This window comes from Pinus tabuliformis, chromosome 1_1 (assembly GCF_031772625.1).
Source record: "Pinus tabuliformis cultivar Carrire ecotype Pingquan chromosome 1_1, CPIR1, whole genome shotgun sequence".
Taxonomy (NCBI): Eukaryota; Viridiplantae; Streptophyta; class Pinopsida; order Pinales; family Pinaceae; genus Pinus; species Pinus tabuliformis.
In genome coordinates this window covers 428,800,098-428,816,424 of record NC_142297.1, presented here as the reverse complement: position 1 = coordinate 428,816,424, position 16,327 = coordinate 428,800,098, and the positions used below count along the sequence as shown (strand labels likewise).

The following is a 16,327-nucleotide window of genomic DNA, read 5'->3' as shown; positions in this document are numbered from 1 at the left end:
GCAAAGCTAAGAAATTGGCGAGCTGTGTCACATTCTGTTGGGCCATTTGCATCATGGGGCTTTGAGGATAATGCAACAGATATCTACAGGACTTCCCAAAGGTAAACTTGAGCAAGTTGACACATGCAAAAGTTGTACTTTGGAGGTTCCTAAGGAGGAGGAGCCTCAGACTGATGTGGAGCAGCCGTATGCAGAGGTTCCAAGAGTGGAGACATCCACTCAAGCAGAGTATTCCAGAGATGGACGAAAGTGCAAAAGAGAAGCTGACAGATTGTTGAAGGATGCGAGAGAGAATGTGGGAGAACAATTTTCTCAGCGTAGACAGAGGAGATCACCTGAGAGGTACACTAGATACATGGCCCTTGCTGGGGAATGTGTTCATACCAAGCCATCATCCTTTGAGGAAGTAGTGCAACAGCCGATTTGGGTTGATGCTATGGTGGAGGAGTATGACTCCATAGTTCGTAACAGTGTTTGGGATGTGAATCCGAGACCAGAGAACAAGTCAATTGTGAGTTCCCGTTGGCTTTACAAGGTAAAGCAAGCTAATGATGGTAGTGTGGAGAAGCATAAGGCAATATTTGTTGCCTGTGGTTTTTCACAGGTCGGGAGGATCATGTTGCTACAATATATTTTGACAGAGGAGCAAGATGTTGACATTTTGACAAAGGCATTGTCAGAATGTAAATTCGTGTTCCATAGAGACAGGATCAGGGTGGCAGATAATCCCTTTCCTGTTGAGAGGGAGTGTTGAAATGTGGCAACAAGAATATTCCAATTTAATTTGTCCCTGAATTAAATTGTGAATTAAAATCGAATTTAGTCTTAACATCTATTTGGAAACAATTAATTGATTCATTTTGGATTAATTAGTAGGAGAAATTCAAGTTAGAAGTCTTTATGAAGTCATGCAAGAGTTATCCCTTAAATTAAGGAGATAAGATTGAGATATATTTGAGTTGTAATTAGTTAACTCAGTTTACTGAGTTAAGTCCAGTTAAATTAGTTCCAAACAATTTGAGGAACTAATGGTGAGTTATCAGTGAGTTGATGCATGCATGCACTTAACTAGTGTACTCGAGATAATTGAAGATTCCTTCATCAACAACTCCTGCATGTCTATTTTGAGAAAGATCGAGTTGAGATTAAAGTCAAGGATAGTGTACTATTAGTTGCGTGTGTTTTTCTATAAATAAAACTCATGCATTCAAAAGGAAAAAATTCCTTGAGGATTGTGTAGTTCGGACAGTGTGTGAGAGTAGTGTTACACTTGGTAATAGGTGATCATCCACAAGGAACAACGCAAATAAATAGGAGCTTGGCGGGCAAAGAGAAATGCTCGAGAGAAGCTTTGATTGCATTTGAGTGTCTGTGAGGATTGTACTGAGAGCTAGCTAGTTGTGAGAGCTGAGGCTTTGTATAATTTTGGTGTATTTCCACCTTGTATGATAATACAGATAGTGGGGTTTTTAGCTGAGGCTTTCCCAGAAGTATTTTCATGTGTATTGTGTATTGATTCTTCTTCTTTTCATTATATGTGTTCAGATCGATCTTTAAGCTTCTGCAAACTTTGATAGTAGAAGTAGGTTATAGTATTTTTCTTTGATCTATATTGCGTTATCGGGTTAACTTGCAACATATTTTCTACATTTGTATTAGAGGCATAGAATTGTAGGAAAATTCTACATGTTGTGGAAACTGGCTGTTTGTTGTGTGTGGAGAAGCACATCATTTGAATCCGATAGTTTCGGGTTCTGTTTCATGGGTTCAACGGTTTGAAGTTGTGAGCTTCAAATTTGATCTTCAATACTGTAGTACATGTATGTTGGGTGAAGGGACTTGGAACCAACCATGAAGAAGCCAACACATGCCTAACCGGTTATGTTGAATTGGAGCTATTAAACGACTATTGTGCTTGTGTTGAAATGTTTTTGAATTCCAATTTGATTTCAATGTTTAAAAAAGTTGTCAAGTCATTAATGTAAGTTTGGTTGAAAGAATGGGATGAATTGGATGCTTACTGTTGTGGCATATAGTCTAGCTAACTATTGTCAAAATTTTGAGTCTATGTTGGAATTGGCCATTCCGAAAATAACGTATTTGCAGGTATAGGTATAAGTACACATATAATGGTTTATTGAACCATGTACATGAAGAACATCCTAGTAGACTTGCGGTTGCAGCGGTTGGTACTCATGCATTCTGGTAGTTGTTTGTTCCTTTATATGGGTGTTGACATATTTTTTTATCATGTTTGTTGTTGGACATCTAATCCTCTATGGGTTAGTGTGGAAGCCGAATAGACTAAGTAAGTCCAAGAGACCTTGGGATGTGGAACCCAACGGTTACAAAATGTACTATAAACGTCTATGTTTTGTTAATAAAAAATGTACTCTCATGTTTTATCTTTCCTATTTGTCTTTTCCTTGTGTGTGTTTAACATGGTATAAGAGCAGGCATATTCCTGCCCTGCATAATTACTTTGAGCCATTTGTTTTATGGCCTTTCTGTGTAGGTCATTTCGGCCATGACTCCTACATTTCATGAATATTTTCTCAACTAAATTCTAGCTGCAACCTGTTCCATTCTCCAACGACATTTTTGGCTTCCAGCCCCATTTTGTAACTCCTTTCTGCCATTTCTTCAGAAGTTTATCCTGCATTTTTCTACCAATTTTGTAACATTCTGCATTCAATCCGACATGGTTTAAAGTAATCGTACATGAGGCTGTGGTTATCATCTATTACGACGCTCAGGTGAGGCTCTCAGATATTATTTATGGATACATTTCAACCATATTTTCACTACAACAGCAAGTGAGTTGCATCCCAGCCTTTGTATGGCATGCCCCCATCCATTTCCATACTCTGCGAGTTGGGCTCTGGCTCAGAATTCTTGGTAGTGCCCTCGGTGATCTTCACGGCCCAAATCATAAAACCCAAAAGCTGACCAATTGACTTTGGCAGCTGATTCAACTCCTCGCTTGACACCTCACGACTTTTTCCCTCTATCAATTTTCCTAGATACGAGTCTCTTGGCATTGTTGGTGAAGTCTAGCATTCATGGGAAGCAACAAACAATGCGGTCTTTCAAAACTGGTGTGGTCTTTCAAAACTATCGTGTAGTCTTTCAAAATTGATGCCTCCACGTAGGATATAGTATTTAGAAGCTCTCCATACATCAGACAGTCTCCAAAGGGAATAATCATTACATGGAGGGAAGTCACAATGAAGAATCACCTTCACCATCGATACTCTTGGCTTTCAAGTTTGATGTGTTACTAGTATGCCTATTAGCACAAAAAGAGCATGAAACGATGATATGCTTCACCTACCCAATGATATAGAAAAAGATCCTTGCCGAGTGTTGCTGGACTATCATTACAAATCAACAGAAGATTTACAGAAATCTTACAAGATCTTTTTTGACACTATCTGCCTATGAACTGTTCAGTGACTATGTGCTCATCCCTGTTCCGATTTTTCAGCCTCACGAACTAGCTTCCAAATGATGTCCGCCAAATAGGCACAGAAGTTTTTGTAGAACTTGTGATATTCCAGAGTATCACCAATAGCCTTGCACACTTCAACCATAAAAACAGAAGGAGCAACCTCAAAAACCTCTAAAGAAACAGCAATTTGTCCAGTCTTGTTTGAAGTAAGCCCCTCCAGTCTCATATTATAATTGTGAGTCTAATTCCTACAACCCAGAGATGTTGCGTGGGATCGATTGATAACACTGCGTGGGTTCAATTGATAACGTTGCATGGGTTCAATTGATACGCTACTCCACATTATAATCCAAAGAGGAGACCAACATTCTGTCATTAAAATTGATATGTTGTTGGCCTCTCCTCCCACATTGTGTTGTTGCTCCAATTGATACACTGTGGGTAAGCTAAAAGCTCTCCATAAACATGTAGACTGATATTATGAAGTGATTTATTGGCTGTGAAGAGCATACAAGAGGCTACTAAACTAGCTGCCCCAAAAAAGAAGCTAGCTACAAAGAAGGTTACTCTAGGTTATATAAATTAACTGTCCAGTTATATACGCTGTTGAACAATGTCCATAAGTATAACACTGTCCATATACATCTTATTGTCTCATTCTTTGTGTGTCTATTGCAGGACCTGGGCATTCTCTGAAACTATATATTTATGCGTTGTTTGTTGACAATGGTAAATTCAAAGCGTTGAATTGGTTATGTGTGTTCTCAATGATATATATATTGAATTGAATGTGGTGAACATATATGCCTTTAATTACATATATTTTTTTGATTCATAAGATGGCATACATTGGATCAGTTGAGATTATATTACTATATGTGCGCTGGTTATACTTTGGAGTTAAATATGTGATTTGGTTTCAATAAATTTATATGTGCATTGATGACAAATCTATGTCAGTAGAAGAGTCACAGTTGTAGGAGCAGTTTTGCGTTTGAACAAATTTATGCCATTCAAAGAGTGAAGTCAGGAAATAAAAGGATTTTCCAGTAGGAACACATACTGGTATTTGGCATTTTTGTTTGCAGCAGGTGTTGAGATATAAAATATTTCAATAAGAACCAATCTGCATTGTCTAGTTTGTTGGATCCTTGCGAATTTTGGGAAAGAAAGAATTATAGTGTTGAATGAATACTTAAGTTGCTTCCTAGTATGCTTCAAGACATTGCAGAAGGCTTCAAGTTTGTATACTTGCAGTATTTTCAATTAACATAATTTTGTGGTGCTTATGTGTCATGCGAAATGCAAGCAACCTATAGATTTGGAGGTTGAAGGGATACAAACACAATCTGCATATATATGCATTGATTCCTTGTTACTTCGACTATTGCATAAGAGTTTGGTGGGTTGTATAAAGGCAATGATTTTTTTGACAATTAAAAGTAATCTTTTGTGGAGGAAAGCTTAGTCGGTTGTATTGTCAGAACATAGTGTTGGTCATAAGTAAACTCTTATTTTTATGTCATGGATTGTAATTGGTGCTTGTTGGTTGCACACTGATCATTTGCTGCACATTTATAAAGGGTATTGCTGTGTACTGTGAGTGGGTATTACTTTTCTACATTGAGTAGTAGTTGTGATCAGTTTTTAAGCTGTAATTCTGACATTAAAAAATGGACAGAATCAATGAAGCATTAGAGTTCCTCAAAACTTTGATATTGTCTACTACTCATGATACATTAAAAGTCAGCAAAGTTTCTCTCACAGACATTCATGTCTATCTACAAAATGCATAAGAGAAAATTGATTTTTTGTAGGTCGAATCTCAGCTACAAAATGAAGAATTAAAACACAGGAGTCATTGTTATGAACCTATTTCTTTTCAGAAGATTGAAATAGACTCCCATAAAGCAGCAGTTGTACATGTAGATGCAAAAGTTCAGTTTGCAATTCCCAAGCCCATCATAAGACCTTGGGAAGAGCTTGTCCATAACAAGCACAAAACTAGTCTTGGATATGATAAGAAATTGTCCTTTCATATTCCAGACTACTCTAAACCAATCCAATTTCAAAGTGTTGGATTCATTCATGACAATTCACGTCGAGCTGTTCCAGATTCTGCCTCTCTTTCACTATAGCCACAACAAATTGTGAAATTCCAACACTGTGATCGAGTTGGCCATATGAAAGATTACTGTTTTGATCTTCATCCATGTAAGCATTGTCATAAACCAATCATTCTTCAAACAAATCCTTAAAAAAAAACCTCCTGCAAGAACAAAGATTCATCTTGGATGGATCGCTTCTTAGCAATGGGCATCAACAACCAAGAAGATATTCCAGTCACATGTCAGAACTTGTTCTAGAGTATTGAACAATCTTGCAGCTGAGTTTTCTCCATCATCACAACTTGTATCTGACAGGGGGGAAATGATGGTCATCTACAAGCTTCAAAATTATATCAAGCAAGCATAAGCCATAACCTGCCATACCAGATTCAGAGTTGTAGCCAAAGACAAAGATGCCCCTGAGCATGCATTCAGTTCATAATTTGGGACATTTCCTCTAGCATAATACTTCAGCTTCTTGCCAGTTTTGGAAGAGTTCCAGGAATGGAATTGGGGACACTTCCTCTAGCAGAAGGCTTCAACTTCATGCCATTTTCGGAAGAGTTCCAGGAATTGCATTAAGCATTCCAGATTTGTTGGTAATCCTTAAACCATCACAGATTGAGACTTCCATTTTCAAGTTGAAGTTCTCCCTTTTATGCGGGGTGAGACCTCCCTTTCATGGTTGAAGGTTTCCCTCTTCGAAACATCACGAACACTTCCTCTAGCAGAAGACTTGAGCTTCATGCCGGAATTGGAAGAGTTCTAGGAATATCACTAAGCATTCTAGTGTTGGTGGTGATCCTTAAAGCACCGCCCTTTATACCAACATTTCAGAGAGCACATTTAGCCTAGTGCTGCCATGCATTTTTGCACATTTTGTATTAAAACTCTCTTCTTGGACTCATATATAACCCTTCGGATTAAGGGGGAGAATGTTGGACTCCTAATTCTCTATGGGTTAGTGTGGAAGCTGAAAAGACTAAGGAAGTCCAAGAGACCTTGGGATGTGGAACTCAACGGTCACACAATGTACTATAAATGTATATGTTTTGTCAATAAAAAATGTACTCTCGTGTTTTATCTTTCGTATTTGTCTTTGCTATGTGTGTATTTAACATTTGTAAACATGAGGACAGTAGTTAGACTTTATTGATTGAGATGGAGACAAGTAATCATTAAAGGGAGATTTGGAAATTTAATTCCTACTTATCTTTGGTGTGCTCATCAAATTCTAGAATAAGTCTATTCCTATAAGTTGAGAGTTTATTGAAGTCTAATTAATTGAAAGATTCTCTCCAACTAATTAATTTTCTATGTAATTGAAATATTATAAATCTATCAATATAATAAATTAATTATACATGTATACTATATATATTCCCTAGCGAATGAAGCCAATGAATACATATACAACGGGCTATGAATAATATGTTGGAAAGTGTAATTATTTCTTCACATAACGACAGGAAGTATCAAAATATTTATTTATTTTCCAACTACCATTCATGCTCTTTGTGATTAGCTCCACTGAGTTATTTTCGAACTACCATTCATGCTCTTTACTGGATTTTGTTTATATATATATATAACACGCAACGCATACAAAGTCCATCAAAGGCCATGGAAGGGCGAAAAAGATTATACGCGGTAGCGTTGCCCTTCTTAGCCCACATTCACTTCAATGCCTTCCTGCACCTCTCCAGAATGCTGGCGACCAGAGGCGTAACAGTGATCTACGTTAACCTCTCTTCAAACCTTCAAATACTCCGACCGCGAGTGCAAGGGTGGGAAGATCTGCCACTCTATTTCCAGGATGTATCGGTTCCGGACTCTCCTCTGCCGACGGGCTGCCAGAATGTCAGCAACATCTCGCGCGACATGCTGCCCCTGATATTCGATCTCATACAGAAAATGCAGAAGCCCTTGGAGGCTCTCATGGCAGAGCTGACCGGCCACGAATACTACAAATTACGGGGTCTTCCGCCTCCCGAACGCTTGGTTCTCATTTATGACATGTATATGGGCTGTTCCGCGGCCGCGGCAGCCAAGTTCGGCATCCGGTCGTTCATGTTCTCCCCTTGCAATGCGCTGTTGTGGCTGTGCATGCAAGCAGAATGTTGGAACAAGGGGGAGCCTCTGCTGGAGGTCGCCGACGCCCTCAGCAGGTTGCAGGCGACGCCCGAGTTTGTGAAAACCCAGGTCCGCCAGCACATGGAGTCGATGTCGCGGCTGGCGGACGGGATTCTCATTAACACCTTTATGGAGCTGGAGCCGAAATTCGTCCGACATCTAAAGAGCTTCGACGCCCGAGGCAGAGATCGATACACCAAGCCGTTCTGGGCGGTCGGTCCGGCAATTGATCTGGCCGAGAAGGACAAAATTCGGAGTCCCCGGGATGTCGAGATTATGAAGTGGATGGATCGGCAAACACCAGGATCCGTCGTGTACGTCTCGTTCGGATCGGAGTCGTATATTTCTCCGGCGCAGGTGAGAGAGCTGGCACTGGGTCTGGAGGCGAGCGGGCAGCCTTTCCTTTGGGTGTTGCGACCGCCGGACTCAAAGCTCGGTGAAGACCGCTTGTCAACGGCGCGAGAATGGAAGGCGGAGGTGCTTCCCGATGGCTACGAGCAACGACTGGGGCCACGGTGCCTCCTGGAGTGCCAGTGGGCACCGCAAACGGCAATCTTGGCACACGAAGCGACGGGGGCTTTTATTACGCACTGTGGATGGAGTTCCACTCTCGAGAGCGTGGCGGCGGGGGTTCCCATGATCGCGCTCCCGTTACAGTCGGACCAGCCGGTGAACGCTTTGCTTCTAGTGGAGGAGGCCAAAGTGGCGGTGGAGATTAAGATGAGTGACGGCGTTGGGAAAAGAGAGGAGGTGGAGAGAGCTGTGCGAAGAATAATGGCGACGGACGAGGCGGCGTTGGAGATGAAGAGGAGGGTCAAGGCGTTGAGCATAGCGGCCGTTGCAGCCATCTGTAACGAGGGAGCTGCACGGAAGAATCTGGATGCGTTTATACAGCAATTGTCTTAATTTTTGTATATGCTACTTGAACTTTTCCTGTTGTGAGTGTGTGTGGTGAAATCTGAATTCTGGTAGTGGATTTTACTCCACAGTGGAAGGATTTCAATGTGATCATGTTGCAATTTTTTTTATTTTATTTTTTTATATTTCAGAATTGCTTTAACACTGGTTTATTGTATTTTTCTACTTAATTTTGTTCTAAATTTAAATAGCATAAATTTTTTAAATATTAAATTTAACGATTGAAATTTGAAATAAAATAAAATAAAAACCAAGGAACTCTTCGGCATGGAATGAGCCCATGCATTTAGCTTTTCCTTCTTCGTGACGGTGAGGCTGTTGCATCACATGATGAATGAATTCATATATACTTCGTGACGCTAACAAACATCACCGGGACGCCCTTCGGCTCTCCAAACATTTCTAAAAGTTTAAAGAATTCATCGAAGTGATCGTGCGCACAGTTATAAAGTAGATTCCAAGTGCTTATAATCAATCTCTCCATAGTAAAAAGAAATGCCCACATCAATACTTAATGATCTCATTAACATGAATATCTTATCAAACAAAACACGAAAACCTTATAAAATATTTTTATGTGAAATTTTCAACTGCATTCCGAATAAAAACGCTATGATCACAAATAATTTAATTTTTATGTATTATAATTTACTCGATATACTTTTAAACATATTATTATAGAAACCAGAGATGTTGCGGTTCTAAAAAGATAATTGCAAAATTCTCTCAAGATGAACTTTTACAATGTGCACTATTAATACCATGGTAAATGCATTTTTCTAGCTCAAAGCACTCGCCATGGCATTTTTCTAGCTCAAAGCACTCGGTAAATGCATTTTTCTAGCTCAAAGCACTCCCCATGGCATTTTTCTAGCTCAAAGCACTCGCCATGACTAACTTTGGTATTTGTGACTATAACAATGTGCACTATTAATACCATGGTAAATGCATTTTTCTAACTCAAGGCACTCGCGACGACCAGCTTTGGTATTTGTGACTATTACAATGTGCACTATTAATACCCTCGTAAATACATTTTTCTAGCTCAAGGCAGTCGCCACGATCAACTTTCGTATTTGTGACTTTTTTGTGAGGATACATCTACTTTGTTTCCTTGGGTTTTCGTTTGGTAACATAATTGAAGGATCACAAACTTACCAATTTGCCTACTTCTTTGGACACATTGTATATGTTTGATATAGTGAATGAAAAAAAAACATTACAGAACACAGGACTATATAGAAAGAAGAAAAATCTTAGCTAGTTTAATATCAAGATTTTAACCATTAACTCATGCTATATTTAGATTACCTTAGTATCTAGCAAGCAATAACTCCATCGTTACAATACCACTTGGATGTTGATACATAATGTAAATAATGGCACCGGTTGCAGTGCTAATTTGCATTAACAACATGGAAAAGCAACACCAATCTTTCAAAGCACGCTTACAACAAAAGTTGTCGCGTTCCGAGATTATTTGTTGAAAGCATTTGAACCTCATAGCTATGGCGGGGCAACTAGGGAACCCAAATCTTGAAAGCAATCTCATACCAAACTTGAGAAAAAAATGAACAGTGAGCTACTTTCTCCTAGCTAAAGAAAGTGGTGAGTAAGGGCCAACACTCCATTCATAAAAAAGGTTGTTTGGTGAAGGTTATGTAAATAAAGTTATGTTTGGTTTGTCTAACAAGTAGCATAAGGGATAAGGTAAAGGGTTAATAAATACCGTTGTACCCTACTATTCCTGGCTTGAATAACATGTTGGGCCTCTAAACTGCTCCATCAAAATGGCAATAGTAAGGATATTTCCAAGCTATCCTCTTCAATGCTTATATAAGTCAAACTCTAACGAGGGAATGGTCTAGAGAGTCAGTTGTTGTGATATCGATAGATAACTTTTCCATGAACTATGGAGTGAGATAGATATTGCTTTTCCCATAATACGTTGAGCTCATAGCATGTAATAAGAGTGACCATTCATTAGAGATAATACATGATATAGAAAGGATTACACCAATGTTTTGAGCTCTATACTAGAAAAACCTCCCCTCATTCTGCCACTAGCACTGGTTATGTCACCAAACTCAAAATTAGCAAAACCTTAGTTGGATTGAGAAAACTGTGTAAGTGCTACAATATTCTATTAAAAAGTATACAGAAAAAAGTGCAGAAGGAATATGAGCACTATCATAGCTTACTCAATAAGCTTATTGAATTGACATAATCCAATAGTCCACGAAGCTATACCACCATGCTTTACAGTTGATTTACATTTCCATAATTCATAACACACTCTTGACCCTAGACTTATCTGTAAGCGTTGTTTTTCTGCTGAATTTACATTCTTGGAATTAGTGGACCTTTTCAACACAGAAAGGCAGACCCATGTAGCAATTATTGAACATCAAATTTGTTTTTTTGGAGGAGTATATAGCCAAATGAACTAAAATTAGGGAAAACAACTAGGGGCAACTGTAATATAAACTAAGCTTTATTGGAATTTCTCTAGTTCTTAAGTTTACTTGCATTATTTTGTGTTATATTTTGTAAATCATTCTTATTAACTCAATCTATGCAATAGTCCAAAGAGCTATACCAGCATGCTTAAGAGTTGACTTATGACACCATAATTCACACCCTAGAATTATCTCTGAATCTTGTTTGTCCCTTGAGCTTGCATCTAGGCCCTCTGATTAGTAATAACAGAGCATTAAGATTTGTGGGGCTTTCTCCTGTTCTATAAATTGCTTTGTAAAAGTGAATTGCAAGCCTGATATTTTGTTGTAGTGGAATTGGTCATAATCTTGTTGCAATTGCCTTCATTTATGATAGGAAAATAAAGAAAAAATGAAATAATGTTTGATGCATTTTCTATATACCACTATGAGAAAAGAATTTTATCTATTTTTTATTTAAAAATGATGGATGACGTTTGGAATGTGAGACATGTCTAGAAGGTACTACAACTAGGTGGTTTGGTGGTCTATAAAGAATTTCTCTTCTAATATACAAGTTGAATATATGATTGATGAAAATGAAGCCCTCAAGGACTTTTACTAGGTTCTGAAGAGTTTGACTCTTTGAAGAGCAGTATGGATCGATGATATTCTATTATGTAGAATGGTCTTAAGCCTTCATGACCTAGTTGGCTTTTAGTAAAGAATGTTTAACTAGTCATGATACATTGTGAATGACGGTTGGTGTTTAGCGAATAATTTAATCGTTGATGAATGTTTCTTTCTTTATAGTAAAAGATCTTGGAGACTCAAGTAGTTGTAGCTACTACTTTCCTTTATTATATATGGAATTCTTTGAATATACAAAATGAAAGGTCTTTTACTTCTCTGGTTACTAAATCTTAGGTAGTTATTACTTGTGGATTTTAATTTGTATGATGATGCAATGGTATTTAATATTTTTTGTTATACATTCATGGTAATGGTAGGGTTTTCCTTAACACGTTATAATCATCGAGTGTCTTGAGTGTCTCAGGTCATACTGACAATTTCCAGATGAAACTTCTCCTTTGAGTTGAGGTCTATGGCTTTTCCTGCAACATCTTGGGAGAACTCTACAACAAAAAGTATTGAAATTGTTGTGGGTGAGTTTAACTTGCCCATAGACAATCAAACTAAAGAGAAATTTAACTCTTCTTGGTAGTAGGGCCAAGTTGAGTTTCATTTGGGAGTATTGGAAGACTAGTTTGAGTTTTTTATTTGTTGTCCTCACTAATGAAGTCATCCTCCTTCCAGACACATTGAATATCAATTGAAATGTATTGGTATGACAACTGAGTGCTACATAGTCTGTTTCAATCCTAAAATGGTTAAGCATGTTTTCTTGCATTGTAAAGTTGCCAAAATGTTTGTGCTTGTATTTTCTACTCAGTTTAATCTCCTCTATCTCTATACATTAGAAAAACACATTGTGTTTGGAGACAAATTGATGATTTGACATAAGAGTTAGGCTATTTTGTATATAATCCATCCAATCAAATTTTTTGTCTTATGTAAAAGATGTTGTTAGGATGCTTTCTTTGGGCTACACTCTTTTTTTAGTCTAGGTGAGGTTGTATTTAGATCAGATTTGGATATTCAACTTTCTACAAATGATGGAAAAAATTATGATTCAAAATAAAGATTAGAGATATGCAATTGGTACAATATTCTATTTAAAATTATATAGAGAAAAGTGCATAAGGAATATTGTAAGCCCTATCATGCTTCTCCATTGAAGCAATGCAAAGAGTTAAAATCACTGGTGCTCCCCGGTGCTCCCTTCACTTACTCATCGTCTTCATCACTCATCATGTTCATTGTCTTCTTCGAGGTATCATATCTTCATTCGAGTGTATTGGGTCATGAAGTGGTTAAATTCCTCATTTTAGGTCATGGTATATGGTTTCACTGCATGTGTCATCATGATACCATATGTTAAAACAAAAAACATGTCCATCATGTGAGTCAGTGGCTAAAGGGTGTTAGCAACTTAGGGAAAGCAAAATAAAGGTAAAGGTAATGTTTTATTTCAAATAAGACAATGTTGCAGTACACTACCTTGTCTCATCATTTATCAAAGGGACATATGATGTCATGCACTACCAAAGCAAAGATCAACTTTCAAGCTACAAAGGACCATCCAAAGCATCAAAATGGTTTCAGTCATTGAATTTCTCATTCCATTCATAAAATTGGCATCTGAAGGAGTTGTGATACAAATTGCTTCAAAAAGGTTTTATTTCAAATGAGTATGTTGTAATAAGCTTCAAATAATATCAAGCTACATTCAAAGTTTCCTAAGCTACATGGTTTCCAAAGCAAAAGTGAGAAACGCATAGTGTGAGCCACCCCACTACTATGAAAAGAAATCAACTTCAAAAGCTATAAAATACCATCATTTTTCATTTCTCTCATTAATTTCATTGTTAAAGAAGCTCTCACTCATCATCAATCACTTCCTCACCATTTTTAGGGCCAAATACATTCCAAAAATTGATTTCAAACTCTTTCGCTATGTTTTTAAGCAACCTCACTGTGTTTTTAGGGAGAACGTTGCGCTTTTCACTAGGCACACTGCACTTTTCCCTGCACGTTGCACTTTTGACAATGAATGTTGTGTTTTTCTTCAAGGGCCATAAAACACATTTCTAAGGGTTTTCAAAGGCAAATCAAGTCTCCAACAAGGTTAATCAAGTAATTTGAAGGCTCAAAATCCTTTCCATTAGTTTATTTCATAGTCTTTATGATGTAAACCTCCTATTTCCCCCCACGTTGCGTTTTTGTGGGAGAGCCATCATTTTTAATTCGCAAACACTAAAATATTGTTCCTATCATACCCTACCCTCCTTTACATTTAAAAACACTCCTAAAACCCTCACGCCCCATCACTTTCATTCCTAAAACCTCCTATACCTAAAACCTAGCCCTACACTACGTTTTTGGTAGCCTTCATAGCTGGGACTGTGTATAAATTCCCTAGATCTACTCCCTCACTGTTTTCACTTCCCCCAATTTCCCTAAGTTCCCTAACATCCCTCCCCATCTCATAATTTTTTCCTATACCCATTCCTACTCCATAACCCCTTCATCCCATTCCCTCATTCCCTTCCCTTGTTTTTCCCTCTAGGGTTTTACACTCACAAGTTTACTATGGAGAAGAAAATGTTATGAAACCAGCTGACAAAAAGATAGAAAAGATAGATCAATGCCTTAGAATTCAACCTCTTCAAGGGGGAAACCTCCTTTACATTACATAAATTAAAAATTCTTGGATGATTCAAATGACAAAACCTTCTTTCTACATATAGGAATCTAAGGAGTCACAATATAACCCAGCCGACCTAACAATAATAGTATAAAGCCATAAAAATAACAATAGAGGGATTCTATGGGGCACAATAATAACAATATGGGGACAATAGGGACACAACAATATTAATGAGGGATACAACTACAATAGTAATGAGGTAATCACTAGTATTATAGGGACCTAACATGCCCCTCTCCTTCAAAAAAGTGTTGTCCTCAACACTTGAGTAGTTCTGGATGCTTCTGTATAAAATTCTCATCCCCCCATGTGGAATCTTCAGCGGATAAGTTCTTCCACTTGATGGGATACTCCGAAATTGATTGATTTCGTAGCTATCGAGTTCTTGTTTCTGTGTTTTCTTTCGGTTCCAATAAATTTTTTCCTTCCTCGTCAAGTTCTGGCAATGTTGTTTGAACTGGGAGCTTGTCACCTATAACCTTCTTTAGACATGAAACATGGAAAATTGGGTGCACTCGAGAAGCTGCAGGAAGCTCCAATTTGTATGCCATAGTACCAATCTTTTGCAACACCTTGTACGGACCATAATACTTTGGTGATAATTTATTATCCTTCTTAGCTTTCTTGAGGGAAATTTGTTTATATGGTTGTAGTCGTAGGAATACCCAATCACCTACATCAAAACTTCTTTTGTTGCGATGTTGATCTGCCTGTTGTTTCATTCTATTATGTGCCAATACGAGGTTATCCTTTAAGCGTTGGAGGACTTGTTGTTGATGTTCGATGTGGTGTTCCACTGCTTGAACCTTAGAATTTTCTCTTAAATATGATGTGATGTATGGTGGTTGATATCCATAAAGTGCTATAAATGGGTTCATTTTTGTTGTTGTATGGAAGGAAGTGTTATACCACCATTCAGCTAGAGGCAACCATTTGACCCATTGTGTCTGTTTATCAGATACAAAGCAATGAAGATATCCTTCCAAACATTTGTTTACTATATCAGTTTGCCCATCAGATTGAGGATGATAAGATGAGTTATGAGCTAACTGAGTACCAAGACAAGAAAATAATTATGTCCAAAAATTCCCAGTGAAAATGGGGTCTTTGTCAGTTACAATAATCTTTGGGTTTCCATGTATCTTTTGAATTGTTTGCATAAATGCAGTAGAAACTGTACTAGCTTTAAATGGATGTGATAATGCACAAAAGTGTGCATACTTGGTAAGTCTGTCAACTACCACCATGATGACACTCTTTCCCTTGGACTTGGGTGAACCTGTGATAAAATCCATTGAAACCTCCTCCCAATGTTGGCTTGGAATGGATAAAGGTTGTAATAGACCCGGGGTCTTAATTGTTTCAACTTCATTTTGTTGGCAAACCAAACATTCTGCCACAAACTTTTGAATATCCGATTTAAGGCCATCCCAAAAAAATTCCTTCTTAACCCTGTGGTAAGTTTTTAAAAATCCTAAGTGCCCTCCTAATGGAGAAGTGTGCAATTCCATAAGAATATTTTGTTTGAGTTGGGAATTCTTACAGAGGTATAAGCGATATTTGTACCATAATGAATCATTTTTCCAGCTAAATGTATCAGATGTATTAGAATCTTGTTGTAACTTTCAAATAAGTGCCCACACTTCTTCATCATTCTTCCATTCCTCCCTTGCTTCATTTATCCAATCTGGTTGGATAATAGAAATGGTGCACAACAATGCTTCCACATCCTCATCCTTTCTTGAGAGTGCATCTGCCACCACATTTTGCTTCCCTTTTTTGTAGATGATTTCAAAGTCATAACCCAACATCTTTGTGACCCACTTTTGTTGCTCTTCAGAGGATAATCTTTGTTCTAAAAAGTATTTAAGGCTATCATGATCCATTTTAACCTTGAAGTGTCTTCCCATTATGTAGGGTTTCCATTTCTTAAGTGCATGTACTATTG

The 16,327-nt window shown here is 37.9% G+C and overlaps 1 protein-coding gene across 1 annotated transcript in view; it reads left to right on the top strand.

Annotated features, from left to right (window-relative positions):
* Positions 1–8,598, top strand: part of LOC149213541 (scopoletin glucosyltransferase-like) — a 104,925-nt gene extending 96,327 nt beyond the window's left edge. The window contains exons 2-3 of the mRNA XM_089389063.1: positions 6,034–6,094; positions 7,200–8,598. Coding sequence (XP_089245189.1) covers positions 6,034–6,094; positions 7,200–8,598 — 1,460 coding nt within the window. The remainder of the gene's footprint in view (positions 1–6,033; positions 6,095–7,199) is intronic.
* Positions 8,599–16,327: the final 7,729 nt, after the last annotated feature.